The sequence below is a fragment of the Eucalyptus grandis genome, chromosome 10 (genome assembly GCF_016545825.1).
Source record: "Eucalyptus grandis isolate ANBG69807.140 chromosome 10, ASM1654582v1, whole genome shotgun sequence".
Taxonomy (NCBI): domain Eukaryota; kingdom Viridiplantae; phylum Streptophyta; class Magnoliopsida; order Myrtales; family Myrtaceae; genus Eucalyptus; species Eucalyptus grandis.
The window spans coordinates 6531998-6558479 of NC_052621.1; the positions used below are offsets into that span (position 1 = coordinate 6531998).

General features: G+C 37.2%; 1 protein-coding gene across 2 annotated transcripts; it reads left to right on the forward strand.

Moving 5' to 3' along the window:
- Positions 1 to 316: 316 nt before the first annotated feature.
- LOC104421449 (proteasome adapter and scaffold protein ECM29) lies at positions 317 to 25400 on the forward strand. 2 transcript variants are annotated; one of them, XM_010033397.3, is made up of 36 exons: positions 317 to 700; positions 2681 to 2848; positions 2983 to 3072; positions 3630 to 3766; positions 3855 to 3945; positions 4118 to 4200; positions 4300 to 4406; positions 6086 to 6238; positions 7199 to 7263; positions 8077 to 8164; positions 8277 to 8355; positions 8498 to 8606; positions 9879 to 9938; positions 10013 to 10131; positions 10600 to 10981; positions 11077 to 11261; positions 11354 to 11426; positions 12736 to 12886; positions 12959 to 13134; positions 13258 to 13608; positions 14508 to 14675; positions 14891 to 15184; positions 15375 to 15551; positions 17851 to 18114; positions 18692 to 18790; positions 18886 to 19070; positions 19968 to 20303; positions 20880 to 21033; positions 21667 to 21777; positions 21964 to 22131; positions 22644 to 22770; positions 22910 to 23068; positions 23144 to 23256; positions 23458 to 23517; positions 24178 to 24392; positions 24931 to 25400. In XM_010033397.3, the coding sequence occupies exons 1-35, from the start codon at positions 506 to 508 to the stop codon at positions 24355 to 24357; spliced, it is 5457 nt and encodes a 1818-aa protein (XP_010031699.2). In that variant the 5' UTR covers positions 317 to 505; the 3' UTR covers positions 24358 to 24392; positions 24931 to 25400. The 2 variants fall into 2 exon arrangements, with proteins under 2 accessions (XP_010031699.2, XP_010031701.2); XM_010033399.3 differs by having other exon boundaries at positions 12965 to 13134.
- The last annotated feature ends 1082 nt before the right edge of the window (positions 25401 to 26482 follow it).

Sequence of the window (26482 nt, forward strand, 5' to 3'; positions counted from 1 at the left end):
CATATGTTTGAGCTTTTAATCTTTGAACTTTGACTACAATGTCATTTCTAAAATTTTAATTTATTTAATGTGATCTCCTAAAAATTGATAAATATTTAATGTAGGCATTAAAGATGTTTAAAGTTCAAGAGCTACGTAGATGAATGTAAAGTTTAAGGATGACATCAGAATTCATACAATACAATAAATAAATTAAAAGTCTAGCGACGGTATCGTACTTTGAATGAGAATTTCGAAACTATTTATTTCATTTTCTTGCTGCTTTCGCAAATTCTTAAAAGAAAAAAATTGTCAAACGAGGACAATCTCGGAGAAACCGAAAGAGTCGGCAGAACTCGAAGGGTACTTTTGCTTTGGTTTCTTGCCCAAGACAAAGCCGAGGAAGAGTGTTCAAAAAACCAGAATCACGTCAATTCAATTTCCTTCCTCTCGCTCCCGCACGCCGATTGCCTCGACCTCCCTTCGCCTTCCCTTCGCGACCGCCCCGCCCCGATCGAGATCGCGAATGGCGCAATCGTCGACGCCGGCGCCGGCGACGGCGGCCGCGGTGAGGTCCGACGCGGAGCTGGAGGAGATGCTGGACCGGATGCTGACCCGCCTGGCGCTCTGCGACGACTCGAACCTCCAAGCCCTGCTCGCCAAGCTCCTCCCTCTCGCCATCTCCTCGCTCTCCTCCCCTTCCGCCGCCGTCCGGAACAAGGTGCGCCACGCATTCCCTGCGCGATTGTGGCTTCGCGCTCGTTCGAACTTCGTTTGGTCGGTCTGGTTGATGTTGGCTCCACTTCGGTGCCTGGGAATTCTGTAATCCTGCTTTCGTTTTTGTTTTTCCCCAATTCGCGGTTCTTGCAAATTTCTCCGTGCGTGCGTGCCGGCGGGCGGGCAGTGGAACTGCTACGAACTCGTGCTTAGATACAGAAAGTGGCCTTGATTCTTTTGTAAGGCCTAGGAGTGGTTCAATGGTTTTTAGGGTTGGTCAGTTGGCCGAGGCACTGTTTGTTGATAGCCCGGAACATTTAGCATAGAAAATATTTTAGAGTTGAATGTTTCGATGAAGGCTTCCCCATTTGCCTCATATGGTGCACTTTGCGATAAAAGGTTTTGTTTTTATGGACCAGAGACGCAAGTTTTGTCTGTAATTGCTCTGTTAGAGCACTTATGGAGTTCTTGCTCTACTCTTTCTTCGGAATAAATTCCTTGTAGGTTTCTTTTGTTCTTTCTGATCCTATATATACCTGATGCGGCAGATTTTTTCTCTTTCACACAACTTTTTCTTACTTATGAAGAAATATAACTATTGACAATTGAAAGTGGAATTCTGTGAATGGAGATTTCAAATTTAAGCAATAAATTTGGTTGAATGACCCTGTAGCTAGTAACACAGAACTCTAAAAGGAATAATGCTGGATAAAGAAAGACCAAATTATTTATCAATATTGTCAGGCCATTTCCATATATGTCTGGTGGGAAGGAATGACGTTTGGGGAAAATATATCTTTGTAGATAGTTTTGTTTGCTGGAAGGAACTAAATTTACTTGTGTGAAGTTTTGATGCTTCATGATGAAAAGTATTGTGTGGACATTGCAATTCTTCTGATGCTTCCATTGGGAATAATTTACCAAAATTTAGAATATGGGTGTATTTCTTGTTCTTTTCTTTTAAGTGGGTGGGGTGGGCTGTAGTTGTTCTTGTGTAACGTTTGTCTGGCATCTTTCTGTCATTAAGTTCCACATATTTAAATCTTCTAAGCATCTCTGCTGTTTGTAACTACTTCGTGTGCTAAGATTTTTTGTTACCTTTATGTATAAGAACCTTTTCAACTAATCAAGAGGAAAGAATAAATGACTAGAAAAGACAAAAGGGGGGGGGGGTTTAACTGTGAATATAGTTCGTCTTGAGTCACTCTCTAAACTTGAATCATATTAGGCTAAGCAACCATTTAATATCAATATACTAGTTTGGTGTCGAAAATTGAATGTTTGCACCTTAACCACGAATGTGTTCATTGCTCAAACTAAAAATTCATTCCCACTGTGTTCAATACTACTTAGACTTAATCCCTTGTAAATGGTACATAACAAGCATAGAACCTTCTAAAAAGATGGTTGCCCTTGTGTTTTGCGGAAACAGTGCAGGACAAGGCCAAATTTATGAAATCTGGGAATTGAGCAGTTTTCTGTTGCTGCAACCTGATTGACTCAAACATTATGCTACTTTGAAGTAATATCAGACATTGACTGAAAGACTTCTAATCCTCCCGTTTCAAAGACTCCTGGTAGTATAGAGTATGAGGTTCAGTGAAAGACAATGTTGTAGAATTTCTTTTTTTTCTTCCTTTCACCACCATCTTTGATTCTGGTACAGTGGCTATTATTCTCATGGTCCTTTTTAAGTTCATATACTGAAAAATGCCTGGCAATATGAACAGTAAGTACTTTATCAATATTTACTTGTCGAAGTGTCGCATGGTATTGATCCAATGATACTCCTGTCATGTTTTGGATCCATGTTGGCCTCATTCCTCATTTGTCATGTCTCTTCTTGCGTCTTTTAAGTGTTTCTCATTTACACAAGTGTTCATGCTGAACCGAATGTGTTATTCGTTACTTCATACTTATACAGTGTTGTCCTTGTTAAATCATTTCATTTGGGATGACCAGATTGATTTTCCTTTTGGTACAGGTTCTTGAGATCCTGAGCCATGTTAATAAAAGAGTGAAACACCAACCTGAAATTGGTCTGCCTTTGTCAGATTTATGGAGAATATACACAGAACCCAATGCTGCATCAATTGTCAAAAACTTCTGCATCTTGTATATTGAGATGGCTTTTGAACGCACTGATGTGAAGGTTTGTTATTGTTATGGCATCTGAAGTGTCTTTGGGAAGTGAAAAGCTGTTATCTTGAACTTGCCTGTCTAGAAAATCTTTCGTGTGAATCCTGATACCGGTGTTTTTTTTTTTTTTTTTATAAAAATAATCAGGAGAAAGAAACGATGGCACCTATACTTGCAGCCAATGTTTCAAAGCTTCCTTATCAGCATCAAGAGACTGTTCTAAGAATTGTGGCAAAGGTTTGTTTAAAGTTCTTTATTCCCCTAGCATACAAAGTTCTATAGACTATTTAAGCACATTACTTGGTGCTACTTCTAGTTTTGAGTGTTCTTACATCGATGAATGTGAGTGTTTCTTTCACATAATATGTCTCGTTGTCTATTGGTGAGAAGAACACATCTTTGTGAATGAGCCATTCTCTGACATCTTTACCACTAGATGCATATTGACTTTCTTAAATGAAAGATATAAATGATAATGACGTGTTTGTCCTATATCATGTTGATTGAAAATCTATTACTCGTGTCATGGTAATTTGGAGAGGACCAACTCCAAGTTTGGCATTTACCTCCAAGTTTTTACAGCTGGGTCTTTTAGAGTCCCTATAAATGGTTGTTCAAGCCAATCCTAGGTTCAGTCTGACCTGTTGTCTTCTGAATGTTGCACATGCCTGATCCTAGTGATGTATTTTCAGCCTCTCTTTCTTCCATTGTTTTCCTTATGTTCAGTATAATGTATTCAATGTGCAGTATGAAGTTTCATGATTGTGTACTTCTACATGGTTGAATGCTTTCAGGTGATTGGTGAATGCCACTCAACTGGAGTCAGTGCAGAAGTTGCTGCAATGTATAGAGCTGTAGATAATTCTCAGGATAAGGAAGGTTTCATTGAATTTTGCCTTCATAATATCTTGTATCAACCTTCATCTCAAGGGTTTGTATATCACCTTACCGAGCATTACATTACTGTGCATTAGATGCTATTCCAATTCTTTTATCAAGGAGTTATTGTTTCTTTACAGTGGAGGAATCTCCCCTGGGCTTTCAATTGCTCAAGCTAATCGTATTACTGGGAAACATCAATTGATGAGTGATACACTTTTGATGAGAAAGGTGGAGTCATTAAGATTTGAAAATCTTTCTATGTTATCTTAGCAATAAGGCAAATCTCTCGGTGGTGGATTTTCAGCATTGTCTACACTACCACCAACTACAATATTATTCTTTTAATATCTAGGGTATCTCAATTAATTCTTATCGTGTTTTTTTATTTTTTCCAAAGCAGTTGGGCATTTTGAATGTAGTTGAAGCTATGGAGCTCACCCCTGAAGTTGTTTATCCCCTCTACCTCGCTGCTTCAGTTGACAGGTATCCTGGGCTTGTAGATTTTCTCTCTTGGTGTCCTGTCCTTTGGATGGATGAGCTCATGTGGAATCTCATTGTTGCTTGATGTTGTATTTATACCAGTCAAGGCATTGTTGCAACAAGAGGGGATGAGCTTTTAAAGAAGAAGGCTTCTGGTGCAAATTTTGATGATCCGTTGCTTGTGAAGAGACTATTTCTTCTATTCAATGGTATGGACCATGGAAATGAGTCTTTTACTGAAGATTACTTCTGTAGCTTTTTCTTTTGGCATAGATGATTTCATTCTGTTACATGTCTGTTTGGAGAAGTTCTTATAAAAAATGAAGCTAAATAATGATCTTTCGTTGCCTAAATGGATATGGATGGTTTTACCTTCTTTCTGTGGTGCATCTCATGTCTATAGTGCATGTGACATGATACGGGCAAAATAAATTGACCCATCTTTGATTGAAGATTATATCAGCTAGGCCAACGATCTATAATATTCCATTGTAAAGTCAGTTTCTCGATCAATGTGAGTGAATCTGCCTCATTGTTACTTTGAAGGAAAGTTTTTCCAGATTTGAGTTATTTTTCTTGTGGCATTTTGAGGTGTATGGGGCTATGATTCTTGTTTTCCCTCACAAAGTTGTTTATAAAATCCTCTTTTTCAAGCTTGCCAATATATGAAGGATCCAGATTATGTCATTACTGTAGGTAGTGCCAGCCACTTTAAGGAAAGTAGTACATAGGTGGCTAATATTTCAAAGCTGTAGGTATCGCATGCCGAATTTTTGTTTTCATGTTCTTGGTGGCAGGATCAGTTTCAGTTTTACTAATATTAGCCTTTTACTGTGCTGAATATTTCTTTCAGCAACTTCTGGAGACTTTTCTTTTTCTGGAAAGTGGTTGATTTAAGATTGTTATTCAGGAAAAAAAAATCCATTTAGAGGGTGCTGTCGATAACTGCATCACTATATGAGAAATATAAACTTTCCTGAAACTATAACCAGGAGAAAAATAAGATTCTGATTTGGAGCACCCATTTGATTCTGTCCATAAAACTTTTGTGGCCAACCAGATCATGCCATCATGGACATCAAATGATGCTGGTTTTCAATCTCTAAAAGCTTTTTCGGGTTACTTTATTATTCAAGTGAAATAGACATTATCCTTATTTTTTGGCACTTTTTTTTTTTCTCCCATGGAAAAAATTAGAAGTGTCCATGAGAAAGGTATGAAACTTCTTTGGCCAATGGGTTGTGCAGTCATTAAGATAAATGATGCTGGTATTTTGAAATTCCAATCACTAGAACCATTTTGTAAGTAGTTCATTATTCAAGCAAAATCTGCATAGCCCTTATCATTACACTCTTTTGCTGAAGCATAATCAGAAAAGTTTATGAGAACTGTAACTCAGGGGTACTGCACCTATACAAAATTGCAGAGAGTTTGCAAAGTCGAACAACTCTTCATATTGCAAAGTGGCTTTTCAGTAACCTGAATACACCAAATCTTGACCATAATTTACACATGTAATAGTATTTATATCCCATGATTGCTCTTTCATCCAATTGCTTAGGTTTTTTATAAGTTGTCAATATACTCACAATGCCTAAAAGATATGAGAGTGGGAAGTGCTCTGTTAATTCTCTGTGGCCCCTCATTTACATTTGAGTTCTTGGTCAATCTCTGCGCTTTGGTCTTTATATCTAATTCCAATTTATATGTGGGGGAGTTTTAGAATATTTAAATATTAGATAAGCGTAAGGTGGTCTCACTATTTCTACAATACTCATGAAGGAGATAATGTCAGATTTATTGTTGCTATTAAGTAAACATCATTCATTTTTGTTTTTCCATTATGCCTCATATCCCCTTAATGCTGTATTATTTGCATGTTGTGCAGGTTCTATTGGAGCTGATAGTGATGCACCAGATTCTAGAATCGCTCCTGCCAATTTGGCCTTAAAAGCAAGATTGATGTCTGTCTTTTGTCGGTCGATTACTGCAGCAAACAGTTTTCCATTGACTTTGCAGTGCATATTTGGGTGCATATATGGTATTCGGAGGCTTCTTCAAAACTCTCCTCCTTCAGTTTATCTTACAAAATGGACTAGAATTTTCCAATACGATGATATAGCAATTAAGCCATATTTGGAGAGATTCGTGAGAGTAACTACTTGCTGAGAGGTAGCAAAGTAAGATGAAGCAATGTGAGAGAGTGTCCATGAAGTGCAAGTAGCAGTGAGATTTACATGCAGTTATGGTGAGAAGGCAGAGAGGAAAGTGCCTAATATTGAGCGTATGTTTGGGTCTATTTTGTGATGTAACAGAAATTGAAAATGTTACCCACAACGTAAGAGCAAGATGGAAAGAAGTGTGCTAGTATTTAAGTACCAACACACACAAAAAATGAATGCATGTTTAGTGAGAATAATTTGGTAGGGTGCAGTTGGGGGATGTCTTGGCTCTCTATTAAGAAACTCGTTTGAGTTTCCTGTTGTGCTGAAATAAGTAATTTGGGATCTGGCCAGTTTTCTGTGTTAGTGCCCTCATATAATATTCTGTGCCTTTGGCTGATGCATGATGATGTTGAAAGCCACAAGTTGTAGTAGATTCTCAATTTATATGTTGAAGTTTGCCACCTCGTTAAAGGTGTGAAGTATCTGTCCTGTTATACCCTGAGGTTATAGTTATCTGTGTGGCTTTGTGTGATATAATTGATGAGCACAACTTGTTTTGTAAAAGGATGTTTCATATGAGTAAAGTCTGTATCCGGTATGTTACGGGTCCTACTGAAATAATTAGTTGCTAAGGTAAAATCATAATCTCTTGACAGTTGCTGATTTAGGCTGTCCTCCTCTATGCATTATGTGCACTGTGTCTTGTTCTTGAGTGATTCTACCTTTTTTTCTTCCTGTTTAACATTTTGTGATCCTTGGCCCTTTCTTTTTCATGATAATTTGTATCAGTCATAGTTCTTCTCCGTGCTGATATATCTGAAATCATAATGTTATAGGACAGGGTACCACCACAAGATTGAAGCAGTTGGGAATGGAGTTCACTGTTTGGGTATTCAAGCATGTAAGAGCTAAACCTTGGTTTTAATTTATAGTTACCCTACTTTGAAGTTGGAAAGAAATATCAAGGTAGTCATTGTAAAATTGCCTAATTGTGATGTCAGTCACCATAGTTTGTATGTTTTGCTCAACCTCTCAGATAAACTCCACTCAGCACTTAGGATTTTGCTAAATCATTGTATTTAGCTGATATAAAGGTAAACCGGTCTTCTGCCCAATTGAAGACTGCCTCTTCCAAACTTACACCCTCAAAGGCTCTAAGAAAAGAGAAAATGGGAAATAATGCTACCCTAATGAAATGTTAAAATATTAGAGCATCCAGAATTGACTTCTTAGGTACAATGCAAGATCCAATATCCAGGTATCACGCGTCTAGCAAGTGCCCACCATTTTTCGATCTGACAGAGAGCCTATCTACTCCAGCTTGTTAGTGTGCAAACCCAAATAAGCACAGTAATGTGTTTACATGGCTCTTGTTTTTTTTTTTTTTTTTGGGTGAGTTGTACCTGTGAAATATCTGAATGTGTGTGTCAATAGAGTCTATTCCTTTTATTAAGAAAATATCTGAAGGCGTATGCAGTGATGTCACTTTGGCCATTTTTCTCAGTGCTGATTATTTGCATGAGAAGCATTGGACTATTGAGAACTCTCTTTTTTGTTTAAGATACTAACTTAATACATTTCATAATTAAACCTGAAAAAAAAATTGGTAAGCAACTTTCACTATGATATTAGCTGTTTTTTTTGTCATTCTACTATTGAAAATTTGTTATTAGTGGACTGATGACTTTTGCCGATTGAATGTTATCTTTCTCAGGCAAAGCTTGATCAGTTGAATCTAATGGGCCCTGTTATCCTTAGTGGAATTATGAAGACACTTGATGGTTATTCAAGTTCTGAATCAGGTGAGCTAGCATGCAATGGAGTTCCCTTGATTGTAGTTCTTTCAGTCATCTTTTAAGATTAAGATCCAGCAAGTATTTAGTCCATGAATAGCTATTTGCTCTGTTCATGTAGATACTAATGCCAAGGACACAAAAACATTTGCTTTTCAAGCAATTGGGTTGCTTGCAAAGCGAACGCCTCAGCTTTTCAGGTACAGGATGAGATTCTCCCCATCACCACCCCCACCCCCCTCCCTCCAATAAAAAAAAAAAAAAACACACACACACACACACACACTCACAAAACTTGGTGCTTTTGTGCGTTGGATTATCCCCTTTTTGTTCTGCTTTTAGGGATAAAGTTGATATGGCTGCTCGGCTTTTTGATGCATTGAAGTTGGAGGCACCGTCTCTCCGTTTTACAATTCAAGAGGCATCTGTCTCCCTTGCTGCTGCATACAAGGTTGCTATACTCTCTCCATATGGGTGACAATATGAATATTGATTCTCAATCTGTTGCATGAAATTATAGTTGATGAAGACCCCTTTCTGGTAGCACATGACAAATGCTTGTTCTAACTGGTCATTTTGGCAATTGATGAGCTTCATTTGTTCCGCTTTAGATGTGAATAGTTTAAATTTCTTCACCAACTTTAAAACCATTTTCTGGTAGTGCTTCGAGATTGAATTTTCTGAAACAATTGTAGCTGGGCCTACATCTCATTACCTATAGGTCTATGCTAAAGCACTTATAATCAAGGTTATCTGAATATGAAGACAGACTGTTGACACTTTTGCTGTTCTGCTTTTTTTATGTATGATAGAAGACTGATATCATTACCTCAAACCTTAGGAAGAGCCTGGTTTCCATGGTGTTACAAGTTTAAAAAGTCAATTGGTGGGTATTATAAAATAAATAAATGAACAAATAAATTGGGATGACCATCGACTTGTCTCCAGTTTGTGTTACTTTTGTGCTTTTCAATTGGGCATTTAGTGCAACCTAATAAAGATTCCTGGCTTTAGATTTTATGTTGGAGTCCAGACTTACTGTAAATTTTATAATTACTTTTTTAGTTTATTTGTGTGACGTGAAAGAAAATATTGAAGAAGGTGACAAAGAGAGATATATAGCACTTTAGAGTTCACAACGCATGATACAGAATTGAACACAGTAGCATGAAATAATTCATACAGCTGTGCCACTTATTGGAATAAGGCTTATTATGTAGTATCCAAAATGGTGGTGGTGGAGTGGAGGAATTGCTTATAATGTCTGTTGGTAACAGTGGCACTGGTGATGAGAGAAAAAAAAAAGAGGAGGGGGGGGTGGTTGGTGGTGGTGGAAGTATTAGTTGTATTTCAGTTGCCTGTAATATCTCTACTTGCAAATATCTTTCGTTGAGTGTGGCATTAGATTTGGTTTTGTATTTAGTTGTAGTTCAGTTGCCTGTAATATCTCTTAGTTTTCTCCTCCTGCATATGGTTGTAGTCACTTCAATCCATAGGTGAGAAAAGTATCCCCTCTACGGGCATGGATCAATCTGTTGTCATGTGCTCTTGGGTATTCGGATTCTAAAAGAAAAGCACGTAAGGATGGGTGTTTGAAGGAAGATTCCTTCTTTCTGGTTTTGAAAACTTTCTGTTCCAATAGACAGCCTTCTTTCCTTTCATTTCTACCGATGCATCTCGCTTTATGAGAAATCACTGACCCTGTTTTTGCTCCTTTCATCAGGATGCATCCATTACTGTGCTAAAGGATTTGGAGACACTCCTGTTGGAAAATTTGAAACAGGTTTGGCTTAGTAAATATGTATAGCAGGAGGAGTATACAATTTATATGGAAATTGAATACCTCCTTTTAATCAGGAACAAAGTGAAGTACGATTCTGTGCTGTGAGGTGGGCAACTATATTGTTTGATTTGCAACACTGCCCAAGTCGATATCTATGTATGCTTGGGGCTGCAGATCCTAAGTTGGATATAAGGTAGATGACATCTTCTCTTCAAAGTGTATATATGATAGTAGATTCTAAAATGCTTTATAGTCAATTAACTGGGCGTTCTTGGGTAATATTTGCATATATAAGAGGGAGGAGTTATGGCTTAATGTAGAGTGTTAGACATTTCTCTATTTGTTGCATTTTATAGGCGCCTGTAGGTTATGTTACTCTTTGTCAGATTATGAGTGTTATTTGTGGATGTCGATGATCTCGTGTCGATGTTTTAAGTTTCTTCATGCTTATGCTCTTTCATTGCTGCATGATATTGGTTGGTTGTGTTCTTCATATGTTTCATGACGTCACTGAAGTTCTTCCAACAGATAAGATGTCTCTTTGGCTAGCTTTGTATATTAGTCTATGTCCTTATTATGTATGAATACAGTGGTAGTTGTCTCTATTACTGATGTAATGTTATTGTTTGTTCTGCTGTTTTCTTTTGAAATTTCTTTGAAGAGAAATGGCACTGGAAGGTCTGTTCCCCGGTAACGATAATGCGCAACCTACCCGTCATGATATCAGTCTGAAGTACCCAAAACTTGGAGACATGTTAACTTACATCCTCAAGCAGAGACCAGAATTGTTAGAATCAATTGAAACAAGGGAACAAAAGCTTCTTTTCCCTTCAGAAACTTATGTCGCTATGATCAAGTTTTTGTTGCAGTGTTTTGAGTCAGAAAAGCTGCTTTCTGAAACTGATGGAGGACCCTCTGAATTTTCATCTTCAGTGAAAAATATGTGTTTACTGCTAGATCATGCTATGGCATTTGAAGGCTCGGTTGAATTGCATGCTTGTGCCTCCAGGGCGCTGGTGGCAATTGGATCTCGTACTCCACAAGTATGATAAAAGAAAACGCTGGACTTACTTCTTCTTTTTTCATTTTCTCCGTGGGACTAGCATTAACTTTTCCTACTAAATAATATTGATCTCAGGTGATCGTTCCTCATTATGCTAACAAACTACCATGGCTAAAGCAATTACTAAGTCACGTCGACATTGATACTCGTGAAACTGCAGCACGCTTACTTGGAATGGCTTCCTCTGGTCTTCCGACCATGGCTGCTTCAGCTTTGATAGAAGAACTAGTTAATTCAATTAGTGATTCACGCAAAATAAGGTTTGGCAATATTTCTTGGAAGATTGACCCTTCATTTTTTTAGTGCAAAGTCAATTGTTCTCCTGATTTGGGGAGTTCAATGTGTTCTTCAGGTTTGATTATCATCATGGAGCGCTATGTGCTATAGGATATATCACAGCAGATTGTATTTGTAGGATGCCTCCTGTAAGTCCTGGTTTGCTATTTTTCTCGAGCAACTCATAAGAGATTTTTTCTTTCCCATACTTGTTTTCTCTCGTGTTGTCCTGTGGTACCATTGTTACCTTAATGCATTGTTTGGGAACATGGAGGGGAAGAAGGGGGACAAAATTGGTCCCCTCCTTTTCTCCTCACAAAAGTTTAATTGTTAGCCCAGCTTTCATGTCCATCCCTCATTTTTTCTTCTCCTCTCCTCCTTCCAAAATAAAGCATAAATGCATGTGATTTTTCAAAGGAATACATTGGTGATATTGTATGGTCAATCATGTTTTCAGCATCTTCCTTCTGATTGCACTGTGGCATGGTGTTGATATATTTAAGGACTAACTTATGTTTTACATTTGCTCCATGTGTCGTTTGTTCTATTCATTGTACTTCAGACCAAGTGGCAACATTCTGATGGTTTTTACTCTCTGGGTAGCAGTTATTGTCTTAGGCACTAGGCTGGTAGTTTCCTACATTGGTTATGGTCAAAAAAAAAAAAAATTCCATGTTGAACTGTCAACAATAATGATGAGCAATTTATTGAATGTTTGAATTTAATTGATTATGGATTTGTTAAATGACTACTTCTCCTGTTTCTTGGCTGAGCCTTAAATGACTTCTAATAAAACCAAAAGGTGAGTGATTTTATGCATTACTTTCCTCTGTGATAAAAGACAACTTTAGTAGATAAAACCAAGAGAATTTCCATGCTTTTTAGATCTGTTCACTGATTGACATATAACTTCTTTTCACCCAAAGTACTAAATGATCCATTCAACTTACTTTCATGATCTTTGGGCAAAAAGATTATTACTTTCATAATCAGTGTTTAACCAAGGCTTCATACTTTCAATATGACCTTAATTGAGATAACACTATGTCTGTGTCTTTTCCACTTTGCTACATTTGAGATCAGCTATCACTCCTATCCTGTGTGATTTATTCTAATGTTAATTTATAGTTTTATCATAAAAAGATGCTTGAGAAAAATACACACAACTACCTTTTTCTTATTGTTAGTTATGAATCCATTCATGCCTTATCATTCAAGTCCCATGATTTCCAGCTGAAATCTTTCCAACTCTACACCTTTTGTTTGCTTGCAAACTCTTTTTCTTAAAACTGATTAAAATTGGACTCTGATATCTGTGTCAGGAGTAGGATGTGTGTTGACATAAATGTAGAAGTCTGCCTTTTCTTTTCTGTATAATTGTGGTACATATTGTTGAGTTGAGCATTAGTTTTTTGCATTTACATAAATTGTGTGTTGTATCTGACATTCACCTTTTAGATACCAGAAGTTCTGCTCCGGAGTGTAGTCAAATGCCTGGTTGATATTGTGAACTCTGAGAATGCAACATTGGCATCTATTGCTATGCAAGCACTAGGTCATGTTGGGTTGCGTGTCCCATTACCTTCAATTGCCGATTACTCCACCTCAGGTAACTTTTTTCTTCCTGGAAATGTTGGAATCAGTTACATGGATGATTAGTCATGTTAGACTTATGTTCAAGTTGCAGCCGACATACTGATGGTTCTACAAGAAAAACTGAGGAAGCTACTTTCTGGTGATGATACTAAAGCAATTCAGAAAATTGCTGTATCACTTGGACATATCTGTATGAATGAAACATCACCTTCACGTCTCAACATTGCAATTGATTTGGTTTTCAGCCTTTGCCGTTCGAAGGTGCACACACTAAATCTCGTTTTTCTTTCTACTTGTAATTGTCTTAGTATATGACGCTTGTTTGGTCTTATCGTTGCATAGCACTTCAAAGTTTTCTTATCTCTAAAGTATTGAGTTGTACAGGTTGAGGATGTCCTTTTTGCTGCTGGGGAGGCTTTGTCTTTCTTGTGGGGAACTGTCCCTGTGACTGCTGACACAATTCTCAAGACTAATTATGCTTCACTCTCCATGTCTTCGAACTATCTTATGGAAAATATGAGCACATTATTGACAGGATCTAACTCTAATGGAATGATTGAAGACACTGACGGTTCTCGTGCTAGTGTTAGAGATGCAATTACTAGAAAGCTCTTTGATGGTCTTTTATACAGTCAAAGAAAGGAAGAACGCTGTGCTGGAACTGTCTGGCTGTTGTCATTGACCATGTATTGTGGCCATCATGCAACTATCCAACAAATGCTGCCAGAGATTCAGGTTCATTGTCAATCGATAAGTCCAATTTTTGTACTTCTGAGTTTGTTATTATTACTATTATTAATGGCCAATTATTTTATGAGCTTGTTGACAACTCACTCTATACCTTTTGACTCTAGCTTATTTCTACTCTTGCAATCATTTTGTTGGAAAGATGCTGAATTTTTGCAGAGGATTTGTGGTTTACTGGGGATTGAAGTTTTTCTTGTGACTAATCTCAATTGTATTCCCCTTAAAAGTATGTTAACAGAGTTGTTTTGATTCCATAGATCGCTCTTATATATATCAGTGGCCTAGCTTCTAAGTAAAAATTGAACAGACAATAATAAATTCAACATACTAAACATATGATGAGGATGAATGGACTTTTTGGTTGGTCAATGGATGTTTTTGATACTTATCAAGGGCCTTGAGCTCCGGGTTCATCATACTTGCTGAATTAAAGTAAAATTGCATTGACAAGCTAAAGTATTGAGGGAAGCTGGAATGTCCACCTTTTTCTAGACAAAGAGATGCATAAAGTTTATCTTGTACCATATAATTCCTGAAGAGGATATCGTGTTCACTTCCAATAACATAAAGAGGCGCACAGTTGCTGTATTTGCAGGTTACTTGTATATTGCATTCATTTAGTCAAAAGAGACGGTCAATTTAGTTGTGCAAATGAGCTGAGATAAGGCTTTCTCTTGTCGAAGAAAAGACTTTAAACTCTTTTCATGTCGAGATGAATCTATACAATTATTTTAGGTCAATTAAGAAGCGACAAACAACTGAGAGAAGACATAAAGAACATTTATGAGTTAGAAAAGGGAATTAGACCATTTTTTCTGCTCAAAAGAATACTATTCTATTTTGTTGCCATAATTCAGTTTTTTTTTTTCCTTTTCTTTGTATTGCAGGAAGCGTTCTCACACCTACTCGGTGAACAAAATGAACTTACTCAGGAGCTTGCTTCCCAAGGCATGAGCATTGTCTATGAGCTTGGAGATGCCTCTATGAAGAAAAACTTGGTGAATGCACTTGTCAGTACTCTAACTGGATCTGGGAAGAGAAAAAGAGCCATCAAGGTTTGTTGTATTGTAGTTTAGGCTATCTTACTTAAAAATTTGATGGAAGACTTTACTAAGAACCCAGAAAGGTTTAAATTATGTTGGGACTCCAAAATACAAATAATGAGAAACTGATGGATGGAGAAGCACACTATACTTGAAAATATTGACTTGACTCTTTAAGTTTCTGTGCCCTCTGGTGACAAATGTGAGGATGAAATTTTGTTGGACAGCTTGTCGAAGATTCTGAAGTTTTCCAAGAGGGGGCTATTGGGGAAAGTCTAAGTGGTGGAAAACTTAGCACTTATAAGGAACTGTGCAATATGGCGAATGAGATGGGGCAACCGGATCTGATATACAAGTTTATGGATCTTGCAAATCACCATGCTTCTCTAAATTCGAAAAGAGGTGCTGCTTTTGGCTTTTCTAAAATAGCCAAGCAAGCTGGGGATGCTCTTCAGCCACATCTAAGTGTGTTAATACCCAGACTTGTGCGGTATCAGTATGATCCTGACAAAAATGTTCAGGTGGGCATCCACGAATTACTGTGTTTTAGTAAACTTATTCAAATGACATCCTTTTGATGAGTTCTTGTGTGTAAAGCCAATTTTATTTTCTTCACTGCCTTGTGATTCCTTGACAAGATACCTTTTTTTTTTGGGTTTTCCATTGGTCTTTCTTCCTCTTTTCTTGATGCTCTTCTTGAATGTGATACAGGATGCAATGACACATATCTGGAAGGCCCTAGTGGAGGACCCGAAGAGAACTATTGATGAACATTTTGACCTAATCATGGATGATTTGTTGACACAATGTGGTTCTAGGCTCTGGCGTAGCCGGGAGGCTTCCTGTCTTGCTCTTGCTGATATTGTCCAAGGACGAAAATTTAATCAGGTAATGGATGGGTGTGGGAAGTACAGCATATTTGAGTCTTTGAGAATTATCAGAAAATCCTGAGTGATAACATGAATAATTTATAAGTTTTATGCAGTCCACGTTTCTGAAAGATGAAGTCAATCTAGTTTCTCCTTTTCTTGATCTTATGATTTAACTGAAAGAGTGTGCATATGAAATAGTTGAAGCTGTCAAAGCATCATTGCTGTCTCTTTAGATTGAGCTAGTACTGTTACTTTAGGTGAAATGTAGATAACAATGTGCTAGTGCTGGTGCTCGGCATGAGTAAACTTAGGTGGAGTCAATCTGTGTCCCCTCAAAAGATCCAGTCGATGGGTGAAGGGAAAAGGAGAGAAGAAGAGGGGGCGGTTGAGACATTTGTTTTACATTTTACTAGTGTTTGCTGTATTTCTGCAGAAAAGACTGATAAATTGATTGTATATTTAGACTTCCTAATTTCTTTCAATCTCCTCCGAGAAACTTCATGGAAATTAAAAGTGATTTGAATACAAGTGATTTTTGTGCTTATATTTGGAAAAAATGCGTAATTTTTCTTTCCTGGTTTTTGTTGATTCTTTTGAATTATCAACTGCTAAAAAATACTGTTTTCTTTCAGGTCAAGCATTTTTTTTTTTTTTGTGTGGAGATTATAATTCGTTCAGGCATCATTGATCTGTCTGTCTAGCATTCATGTGTATTATTCTTTTAATATATTAAACCATTATGTTAATTGAGAGACGTGAAGGTTACTTTTGAGGTCAATGCATTGTGTTATGTTTATATTTGAATTAATTTCGGTACTTCATGCTTTATTGTATTTCCTGTTCATATCATGTTATGGGTTCATGCAAGTCATCATGACTAGTCTCTGAAGTTGCTTGGTGGATCTGTTTCTTTGTGAGCATGTTTCTTCCAACTGTGTCGACTTGAAAGTATGTTTCTCAAAATTTTGGATTCTCTAGGAAATATATAAGACAGATTGGATGCTCAGTCAATGGGCTCTGGATGAGTAAATATTATATTCAACATACATTTCTCTTTTATGTTAGAAATTCTTCTTTTGGGTGAAGTGAATGAATTATTTATTAATAGATGGTTGAGCTTAAAAAAGATACTTGTGGCATGGCGGTCTTGCATTTTTTTTTTTTTTTAACTACTTTTGGAAGAAAACCCTTGTACATAGTTGAGTTGATTCCTTAAAACGAAATATTGATGAAAAGAGGTAGGAAATTGATAAACATTAAATGATAGGAGATAGATATTAAGTCAAACTGGATAAATAATTACTTATACGAAGGTTCATCCTAGAGTGTGATAGCCAAACAAAGAAGTTGTAGGAATATGCATGTGAAACAATTTTAAATTATATATAAAAAAAGAATAATCAAAGGGGAGGGGAAGAAGGAAGTAAATATGAAACAGAAAGGAAGGAACCCAAAAAGAAAAAAAAAAGTTCAAGAGAAAGCAAAGAGAAGAAATACAAATTTTAGAAAGGACATTGCACTATCATGGTACTGGGGATTGTTGGAGTAGCCACCTGGCAACCCTGGGCTAGAGGCTTCATCACTGTCATGAGGTCAAGAGAACTAATAGGAAGGAGCACACCAAAGAGTGGTTGATCGAAGTTGGAAAAGTCATTCGGTATTACTGGAAATGACTGACAGATGGTAGAACGGGGGTATTATACAACAGATTACCACTGCTTTTGTGTACTTACTGCTCCATTTTGTTTGGTTTGCTAAATTATTGATTGGTTTGATTTACCCGTAATAAGATTATACATTATTTTCTATAGTACCTTTCAAATGGACATGTACACTGGAGAAAGAGACAACCACTGAATTATCTCATTATGTTTCCCATTGCAAAGTTGAGAGATTCCATCTACTTCTTTTCTGCTTTTAAAGCATGTGCCATATCACTTTTTGTAAGGACTAGTGCTGCACTTTTTAACAAGTGGAGTAGCTTGGGAAGATCTTCTAGCTTCTTGTAGAGTCAAAGTGGTCTTACATGGGGAGGAAGTTCTTATGGTGAAACTAAGTTAAAAGGAATTGAAGACAACACTGAAGAACTATCGGTTACCACAATACATTTTCTCAGTTTCCAAGATGGCATGCTTAAATTGACAACTATATATTTGTCTGTCTTTGGTGACCTTATAATGAAATTTACTCAAGAAAAAAGAGTTGAGTTTGGTTTGTAAACATTTGTAATGAAAAACCAGAGAAGTTTGGTTGATATTGCTTCCGATGCCATTGTATATTTTTCTCCATATAATAATTACAGTTTGGTCAAGCAGATTGGGAAGCATTTGAAAAAAGTATGGATTGCTGCATTTCGGGCCATGGATGATATTAAAGAAACTGTCCGGAACTCTGGTGACAAGTTATGTCGCACAGTGACTTCACTAACAATACGCCTCTGCGATGTCAACCTCACTGAAGTATCAGATTCACGCCAAGCTTTGGATGTTGTTTTACCGTATCTGCTTAAAGAAGGCATTCTAAGTACAGTTGATACTGTTCGTAAAGCATCAATTGCCATTGTAATGAAGCTTGCGAAGGTTAGACATATCTTCCTTTGAGAACTTTAGTTACAAAAGTTTGGTTCCTAAGAGGGACAGTTGGCCTCCATTTATGATTGCATATTGGTCATCTTCTTGAGAAAAGAAAGGCTTTATGCACTCCCTATCCTGCTGTTTTACAAGTTGGAAAAATTTTCCTAGCAAGTTAATTAATTTGAGAATTTGAAAAGTGTGAGTAGGGCTATAGTTTTGAATATGGATTTGCCCACCTGGCTATCTATTTACTGCCTTAGGATTGTATGTAAGCTAAATGCCTAATGGAAACCACTTGGTTTAGTAAGGTCAAGTGCGTTAATTTGTGCAAATGAATTGCTGAAAGACTAAGGCTTGGGTTTGTGTACTTTTGTAGTTTTGTTAAAAATAATGTGCTATGTGATTGATACATTATTTTATTTCTTTGAGATTTGTATCAGTAGTTGGATTTTCTAGATGGAGCTAGTTTTGTAAATATTTCTATGTCCATAATAATGAGGCACTTCTTTTTTTTTGGGGTTGGGGGGGGGGAGTTACTTTTTCAATCAGAGGCATCACTTGTAAACTATTCACTTATTTACAGGGTGCAGGGGTCGTGCTTCGTGCACATTTGGCAGACTTAGTCTCCTGCATGCTAGAAAGTTTGTCAAGCCTTGAGGACCAAGGCCTCAATTATGTTGAGGTATAAAGAGAATTTCACTAGCCAGTCTAGCAATTTAGAGTCTTTCTTGTCCATCAGTTCAGTATTTTTTCCTGTTTGTATGCTTTATCTTGTAGTTGCATGCGACAAACATTGGATTGAAAACAGAGAAACTTGAGAACTTGCGGATCTCAATTGCCAAAAGTTCTCCTATGTGGGAAACTCTGGACCAGTGCATAAATGTCGTGGACACCGTATCCTTGGAAAGCTTGGTTCCCCGACTTGCCCAAATGGTACGAGCTAGCGTCGGCTTAAACACAAGGTCTGTTGGTGCAATCTCATATGCATTTTTCTTGGTGAACAGATGCTGCATTAGGAACTGTGACATTCTCAAACATGTCTGTTTTCGTATAATATCTCTGTATTCTAGTCCCTGATGTCTCTGATTCAATAATTGGAGATATTACGTCCCTTTTAAGACTTGGTTTTCTCCGATTCACTGGGACAAAAAGGCCAGCTATCTAGTTTGTTACACCTCCAATACATCAATGGCTGTGGTTAAATTTTTGGGGTTGGTCAATGAAGTACAATTTCTCTGTTGTTGGACAGCCATCCTTTTCAAGTTGTACTTTCCTTTGAAAGAAGTGGGCTATTGTCTTGGGTACACATTGCCTCCTGAGGGTTTTGTGATATGCGTTGCACTTGAACAATTTGTCGGATTTGTGGGACATCAAGTGGGTGTCCCACTTATGTCTGGAGAAGAACAGTCTGAACATAAACGTGTCTCCATGAAGCTCCTTTTTTTCTCTTTCCTCTCAAAGTGTAGCTTCGATGGAGATTTAGTAGTCCCACGAGCTTGTTTTTCACCCTCATGCTCTGAATTCACCAACGATCTTTTTATCTCCTTTATATAGTCTAACCAAATGTTGTCTACTTATTGGGGTGAAAATTGATGTATCTAATGAACACCAAACCGTTCAGGAAGAGAGGAACAATTACAGAGATTGTGGTTCAAGTAATGAGAAACATTCGAAGGCCCCTTTCCGCCATCATATGCACACAGGGAAATGCCTATTTTTACTCAAAAATTTGAAGAATGAAATTTATACTTTCTCTAATTTCTTTAATCAGCTTTAGAAGGCTGGAATGTTGCTATGTAGATGATCAAGCATACCTATCCTATCCTCTGTACTTAATAGACTTCTTGCTTAACTCGCAGGGTTGGTGTTGCCAGCTTTATTGGCTTATTAGTTCAAAAGGTTGGCACAGATATCAAACCATTTGCAAACACACTACTGAAGCTGCTGTTTGGAGCCGTGACGGAGGAGAAAAGTGCTCCTGTAAAGCGTGCCTTTTCAAGTGCCTGTGCATTAGTACTTAAGCATGCAAGTACCTCTCAGGCACAGAAGTTAATTGAAGACACCACAGCTTTGCACACCGGTGACAAAAATTCACAAATCTCTTGTGCAATTTTACTGAAAAGCTTTCTATCTTCAGCCCCAGATGTTATCAGTGGTTATTATGCAGAAATTCTACCTGTAATCTTTATTTCAAGGTACTTCGCCCTTATTGTTCTTTTACTCTTCTTCTTTTATGAGGATGTATTATTGCTGATTTGTTATTTGATACATTAGTGTCACGCATCTTCGAGGTAACTTAGAGGCCTAAAAGGTCTGGAAGATCCCCTCAAGGATGAGAAAATCTTTGACATCTAGCAATAGATAAAAAGTTCAAGCACTATCCATTTATAAAGATATCGCTTACAAGAAAAATGAAGTACAAATGGTTCTTGGGTTTTTTTTTTTTTCCCTTCTCTCTGGTTTATTGATAGGATATCATACCTAATTTCTATGAAAAATGTGGACCTACCATTAGAAGATGCTGGCATCATTGAGTCATAAATTACATGCCGGCATCTAATGCAGCTGCATGATGAATTGTATTAAAGATAAAGGAAAGGAGAAAACACATTTTGCAGAAAATCTGAAGTACACCAATTAACTCTTTGAATTCAGTGGTTCTAAGATTGTGTTTCGTCTGGAAAAGAGCAAGAACTTATAATAGTGAACATGTGATGAGCTATTCCTTCTGCCAACTTTTAGAGTTTCAGAACATGTTCATCATTCTGCAGATTTGAGGATGACAAGAATCTTTCTGGTATATTTGAGGAACTATGGGAAGAAAATACAAGCGGTGAACAAATTACCCTACAATTGTACATGGGAGAAATAGTTTCTCTTATTTGTGAGAACATTTCATCTTCATCATGGGGAAGTAAGAAAAAGGTAGGCGTTTGCTTTTGGTTTTCTATATATCGAAATTAGTGTTTCTCCCAAAAACTGTAAGTTATAAGGGAAAGGTCTTGTTAATGAATGTCCCAGGGCGCTTCTTAAACACGCTTAAGAAGGAAAGTTTTCATTTCCAGAGTATTGATTACGTATAAAATAAGAAAAACAGTGCATGGGAAATTTGCAATATTTCTTTATTGAGTTACTGAACAAGTGCCCTGGGCGCACTCCTTAACAAAATCCATGAGAAAAAGGATTTCACAATGCCTCATATGCAAGCCAATCCTTACATGTGAAGCACATAAGCTGGACGGCAACTAGAGGCAGGAACAAATGCATTTTAACAGAGGTAACAGGGTAGGGGAAATAAAAAAAAAAAAAAGAGAGGGAGTGCCAGGATTTAAAATCCTAACATGCACTATGGTACCATATTTAGACACCCATTTTTGTCCAAAAGCTTAAACTGGAAACAAGCAAGTCATAATGTATATATTGCATATTGATCCTTATTGATACTGTGTTTAATACTTCATACTTCCAATATATCTGTCTTAAGGATCATAAGTTGGTCATCTCTTCTTATGCATATGAAATCAAAATACCTGATTGTTTCTGTGAATGAATATGCAGGCTGCCCAGGCAATCTGCAAGCTCGGTGAAGTATTGGGTGAATCCCTGTCCCCTTGTCATCAAGTTTTGCTCACGTCTCTTATAAAAGAACTTCCAGGTCGATTATGGGAGGTAGGAAATGTCATGGACTTTGTTATGGGACAGGCAATATGTTTGGTTTGTGTTCTAAAGTACTAACGCAAAGGCATGATGCAAGAATAGCAGGATTAAGGGCTGAATTATATCACATACTATACCAGTCAAACTTCCTTGCCTTCTCAGATGCTAATGTGTCAATTTCTTCCTATAATATTCTAGGGGAAGGAAGCTCTTTTGTATGCCTTGGGTGCTCTTTCAAAGTCTTGCCATCAAGCCATCGCAAAGGAAGATCCCAACAGTGCTGGTGCTATTCTGGATTTGCTATCCTCTGCATGCACAAAAAAGGTCAAGAAATACCGGGAAGCAGCGCTGTTAAGCCTTGATCAGGTAATTTCAGATTATTGTTAGTGTGGTCCCCAGTGCAATTGTCTTCATTTAGAAAAATGTACAGCTTTTAGGAGCTCTCGCATAAAGAAAATTTTCAGCAGTAAATCGGTTATAAAGTGCTGTTTCAGGTTGATTTCATTTTCTTAATTCACAACTAGAATCTGCCCCCGATCATGCCCTTTTCTCTCTGTTGAAGTATTATCCCACATCGATTGACGAAGGGGCATAAATGCTCTTTGTATCCATGTGGTTTCCTTCACCTATCAGCGTAAGTTTATAGGTTGGATTTTCTAACATGGTATGATTTTCTAACATGGTATCGGGGACATGTGCTGCTTGTAACCCAGCTTGCACGTGAGTGGGGGTGTTGAAATATTATCCCACATTGATTGACAACGGGTCATAAATGCTTTTCATATTACTGTGGTTTCCTTCACCTATCGGCTTAAGCTTTCAGGTTGGACTCTCTAACACTCTCTAATGAAGATCTTGGACTTTTCATGGTTTTTCAGGTTATAAAAGCATTTGGCAATCATGAGTTCTTCAACATGGTTTTTCCATTATTGTTTGACATGTGCATTTCAGCCACTTCTGATAAGTCTGGACAAGCACCTTCAGCGAACGATTCTGCTAAATCAGGTTCATCCATATTTCTAGCTTGTAACTGTCCAGCTTTCAGGATTTTGAGTTGTCCTGCATTGCAACCTTTGAATTCCATATCATAACTTCCTCTCATTGTTAAACCCTGCCTTTTACATGGCATGGTTGATATGTGCAGACAAAGATGGAAAAGAAGGTTCTTCTGTTCCACTAGAAAAAGTACTGGACTGTGTCACATCATGTATCCATGTGGCACATATAGATGATATTCTCGAACAGAAATATAACTTGAAGCACCTCTACATTGTCTCCCTCTCACCTGAGTTGTCATGGACTGGTATCCTCAATAGCCAATTTTTTCTTAGGTGATTGCGGCATGAAAAATGTTCCTAATAATTGTTTCATCATGCAGTCAACATATCGGCTTTTCTATCAATTAAGGGACTCTGCTCAAGGATTCATGACATTTTGCTTGATTCTCAGATAGCTTCTCGACATGCAGATACAGCATCTTTTTTTCATGAGGTAATTAGTATCCACTTTCTTATAATATTGCTGAGAAACAGGGTAACTAAGGGATGATATCTCTAACTTTGGTTAAGGAATATAGCTTTCCTTTATTATGATGGACATGTTACGCTTACTAGCTTTAAAATCATTTGTCATTCTGTTCTTCAAATTGCTTATCCAGATTCTGATCATCTATTTTTTCTTCACACTTTTAAGCTGTTTTGTTCGGTGTCACCAAAAGTGGTGGAATGCATAGCCACAGTTAAGATAGCGCAGGTATGTCTTCACTTTCCCCATTTTGGTGGAAACTGCCTTCATCTTCTTCGAAACAATCTGATCTTGTTTGGCTTTCACAGAGATGTAGGATTGTAGCATTATTAACTCCCTTGCACATATAAGTGACATTATTCCAGTAAATAAGAGTTTCATCAAGTTATCCATTAAGAGTTCCAGAGTTTAGATTGCATGCAATGCTTTCGCAATGTGGCGAAGCAGAATTCTTTAATCTTTCAAGTTTCGATGGTTATCCTGGCGTGGGCTCTGTATTAATCAGGCTGCCGCATTCAGCTTATTTTTCTTGGATTCAATTCCATTCTGACTCAAGGGACTGGAAGTGATTACCTTTAACTTGGTTTGCAATATTTTATGTGGTTCCTTAATGGATCAGCCAAACCAGAGAGATCAGTTGATAGCATCCTGATGATTTTTATATTCTAGTCAACATAGTCATTTCTCATATGTGTGAGCAAGAGTACGTTTGTATTTGGCATGGATTAGTTGATATGGTAGGTGGACCACTTATAGAGCTCTAGATTGTCTTAGATCATTCCTGCAAATGCATTTTTTTAGATTTTATTCTTGCACTGTGGACCAATAATCTATCTGATATTAGAGATATATATTTCCAATCTTAATCTCTTACTTTTTCAAATTTAGGTTCACGTCAGTGCTTCAGAGTGTCTTCTGGAGATGATCACCCTTTGTAGGGAGCTTCCTTCAACGTTCTGGACAGATGCAGGTTTGAGGGATTTGCTCGCCCATCTACATGAGGTGGAAAAGAATGAACAAGCCAAGTCCTTGCTTAAGAGATGCATCCACTTGCTAGAGACTTCATAGAGGAAAACGTGAAAGCGAATTGATTTCGAGGAAAGGTGAGTAGAGTTCTGGCTACTGTAGGTGAAAAATAATAAATGGTTAAAATTGGGAAAAGGGCTGAAGTGAGGAGGTAAATTTAAAATGTGTTATGGTTGATCTTCACAGTTTGTGAATCACTGCTGAGACTGCCTTGGTACCCTTTCAGATAAACTAAAAGGTTTGACCTAAGGCAGAAGCAATAATTAAGCCAAGCAAAAGAAGAGCTTAGCTAGACATGCTTTAGGGACATGCACGTTGGCCCTGCACATGTCAAGCACGTGGTATTTACAGATTTAAATAGATTTTGCACAGGCTTGATATCTTCAACCGAAGGATCTGACTACTATACTCATTTAGCTCTATATGTTCTTATTAGCGAACACCAAATAATTCTGAACTAACCAATCCGATCTTCTGTGCAGAAGATAATTTCCTTTTTTCCTGTTTGAACACAAACACGCTATTGTTTTTGTTTTTTCTTTTCTTTTATTAAGTTAGGATGAATTCTTGGGAGCAGGAATCATGATCCATCTGATGATTGGTGATTTGATGCAGCTTGCTACGACTCACTAGTAAGTTCACCATGAATGGAGGGACATCGAAGCCTCAGCATAGACAAAGATGCAGTGCAGGCGATGTGTTCATGAACGAAGATTTATTGCTCTAGCTGCAAAACACTAACACATGCAATCATCCATTTTCCTGCTTTGACAGTAGAATTTGGTGGGGACTGAATTGCTGCTTCCTCGTGCAAGCACACAGCCTGAAGGGTTTGAGAAATTTACATATATTCAACGCTTGTATACTAGGGATGGTCTTACAATGGGTCGTGTCTGTCTCACATTTTAGAAATTTAGTTCACACTTGGAAAATTTGATTGCAAAAAGCAACGCTCTTGGCGTACGATCTTTTTACATGAACTGTCCGCCGTCTTAACTGAGAGATTAGTTGCGGTGTGATGCCATGAACCACCCTATATTTATTCCGACATCTAAATAAATAATATCATGGTGATTCTTTCGTTCTTCTTTGCTTTTGAGATGATCTTTACCTCGATCCTTCCTTTCTACTTTTGGAGATACCCTTTATTTTTTGGCTGCTCAAGCGCCTCAAAAACTTGATCGATGTGTTTGGTGTTATTGCATAAGGTTATATATGTCGGAAATGTTTTGTCGAATTTGAGGAAGTTCGACTCCTGGGGGAACATCTGCGAGTAAAATAACCCGAAATTTTCCGGACAGCGTGTGTTTTAAGAAAGAGGATCCAAAAGTCTAATGTTAAGCTTCTTATTCTAATGTATTGGTCATTATCAATCCAATCGAGCTGATGATGTGAATAGTAAAGCGTTTGGTTTGTTTAACGTTATAACTAGTTTAGGCTACAAATCTTCGCTTTGCTAAGTCAAATGCGCTTGGATTTTGGCTTTGTTAACTGGGTTAAAGCAGAAGTGTGATAAAAGAAAACGGGAAATCGATGGAAAGGGAAGAAAAGGAAAAAAAGCTATTTCTTTCCTATGTTTGACGAGCATTAGATTTGATGGATAAAATCATGTTAATCATTCCACGATAAAACGTAATTATCTATCATCTCATGTGCATGTATGACCATCTAATCAACGGGGAATTTTACCCAAATTATAAATTTTACTAATTAAAAATCGTCAAAAACTAAAAACACAAAAATAAAACCAAAAAGCACCAGGAACATTCCTTAGTTTTATTTTATGTTGACCCTTATTCATTAGTTTTCTATGTTGCCCTCTATTCATTTTAAAGTCCCTAGTTGTATATTATTAATTTTGGGGTCAACCTAATTTTATATTTACATGTTTAGAAAAGGGTTTTTTTGCAGTTTTTCAAGCATAAACAAAAATTAGGCCAGATAATTCTTAATTTGCCATGATATCCTACTTTCTTACAATCAAACAGATATGCATAAATTTTTTTCAATAATTAGCAAATTAGACAACATATCAATTTTTTTATTTGAATTGCTCGTAACAATCTCATATAAAAGTAGATGTCTATAATGTTTGAAGCTCATATTCTTTTTTACAATGGAAATATAATTTTACGCAATATTATTTGGAAATTAGATAGTATAATGT

Coding starts and splice junctions, on each gene's coding strand:
- LOC104421449 (XM_010033397.3), top strand. CDS start 506: ATGGCGCAATCGTCGACGCCGGCGCCGGCGACGGCGGCCGCGGTGAGG. Junction 7,264..8,076: donor CTGTTTGGGTATTCAAGCAT/GTAAGAGCTAAA, acceptor TATCTTTCTCAG/GCAAAGCTTGATCAGTTGAA. Junction 14,676..14,890: donor AGAGAAAAAGAGCCATCAAG/GTTTGTTGTATT, acceptor TTTGTTGGACAG/CTTGTCGAAGATTCTGAAGT.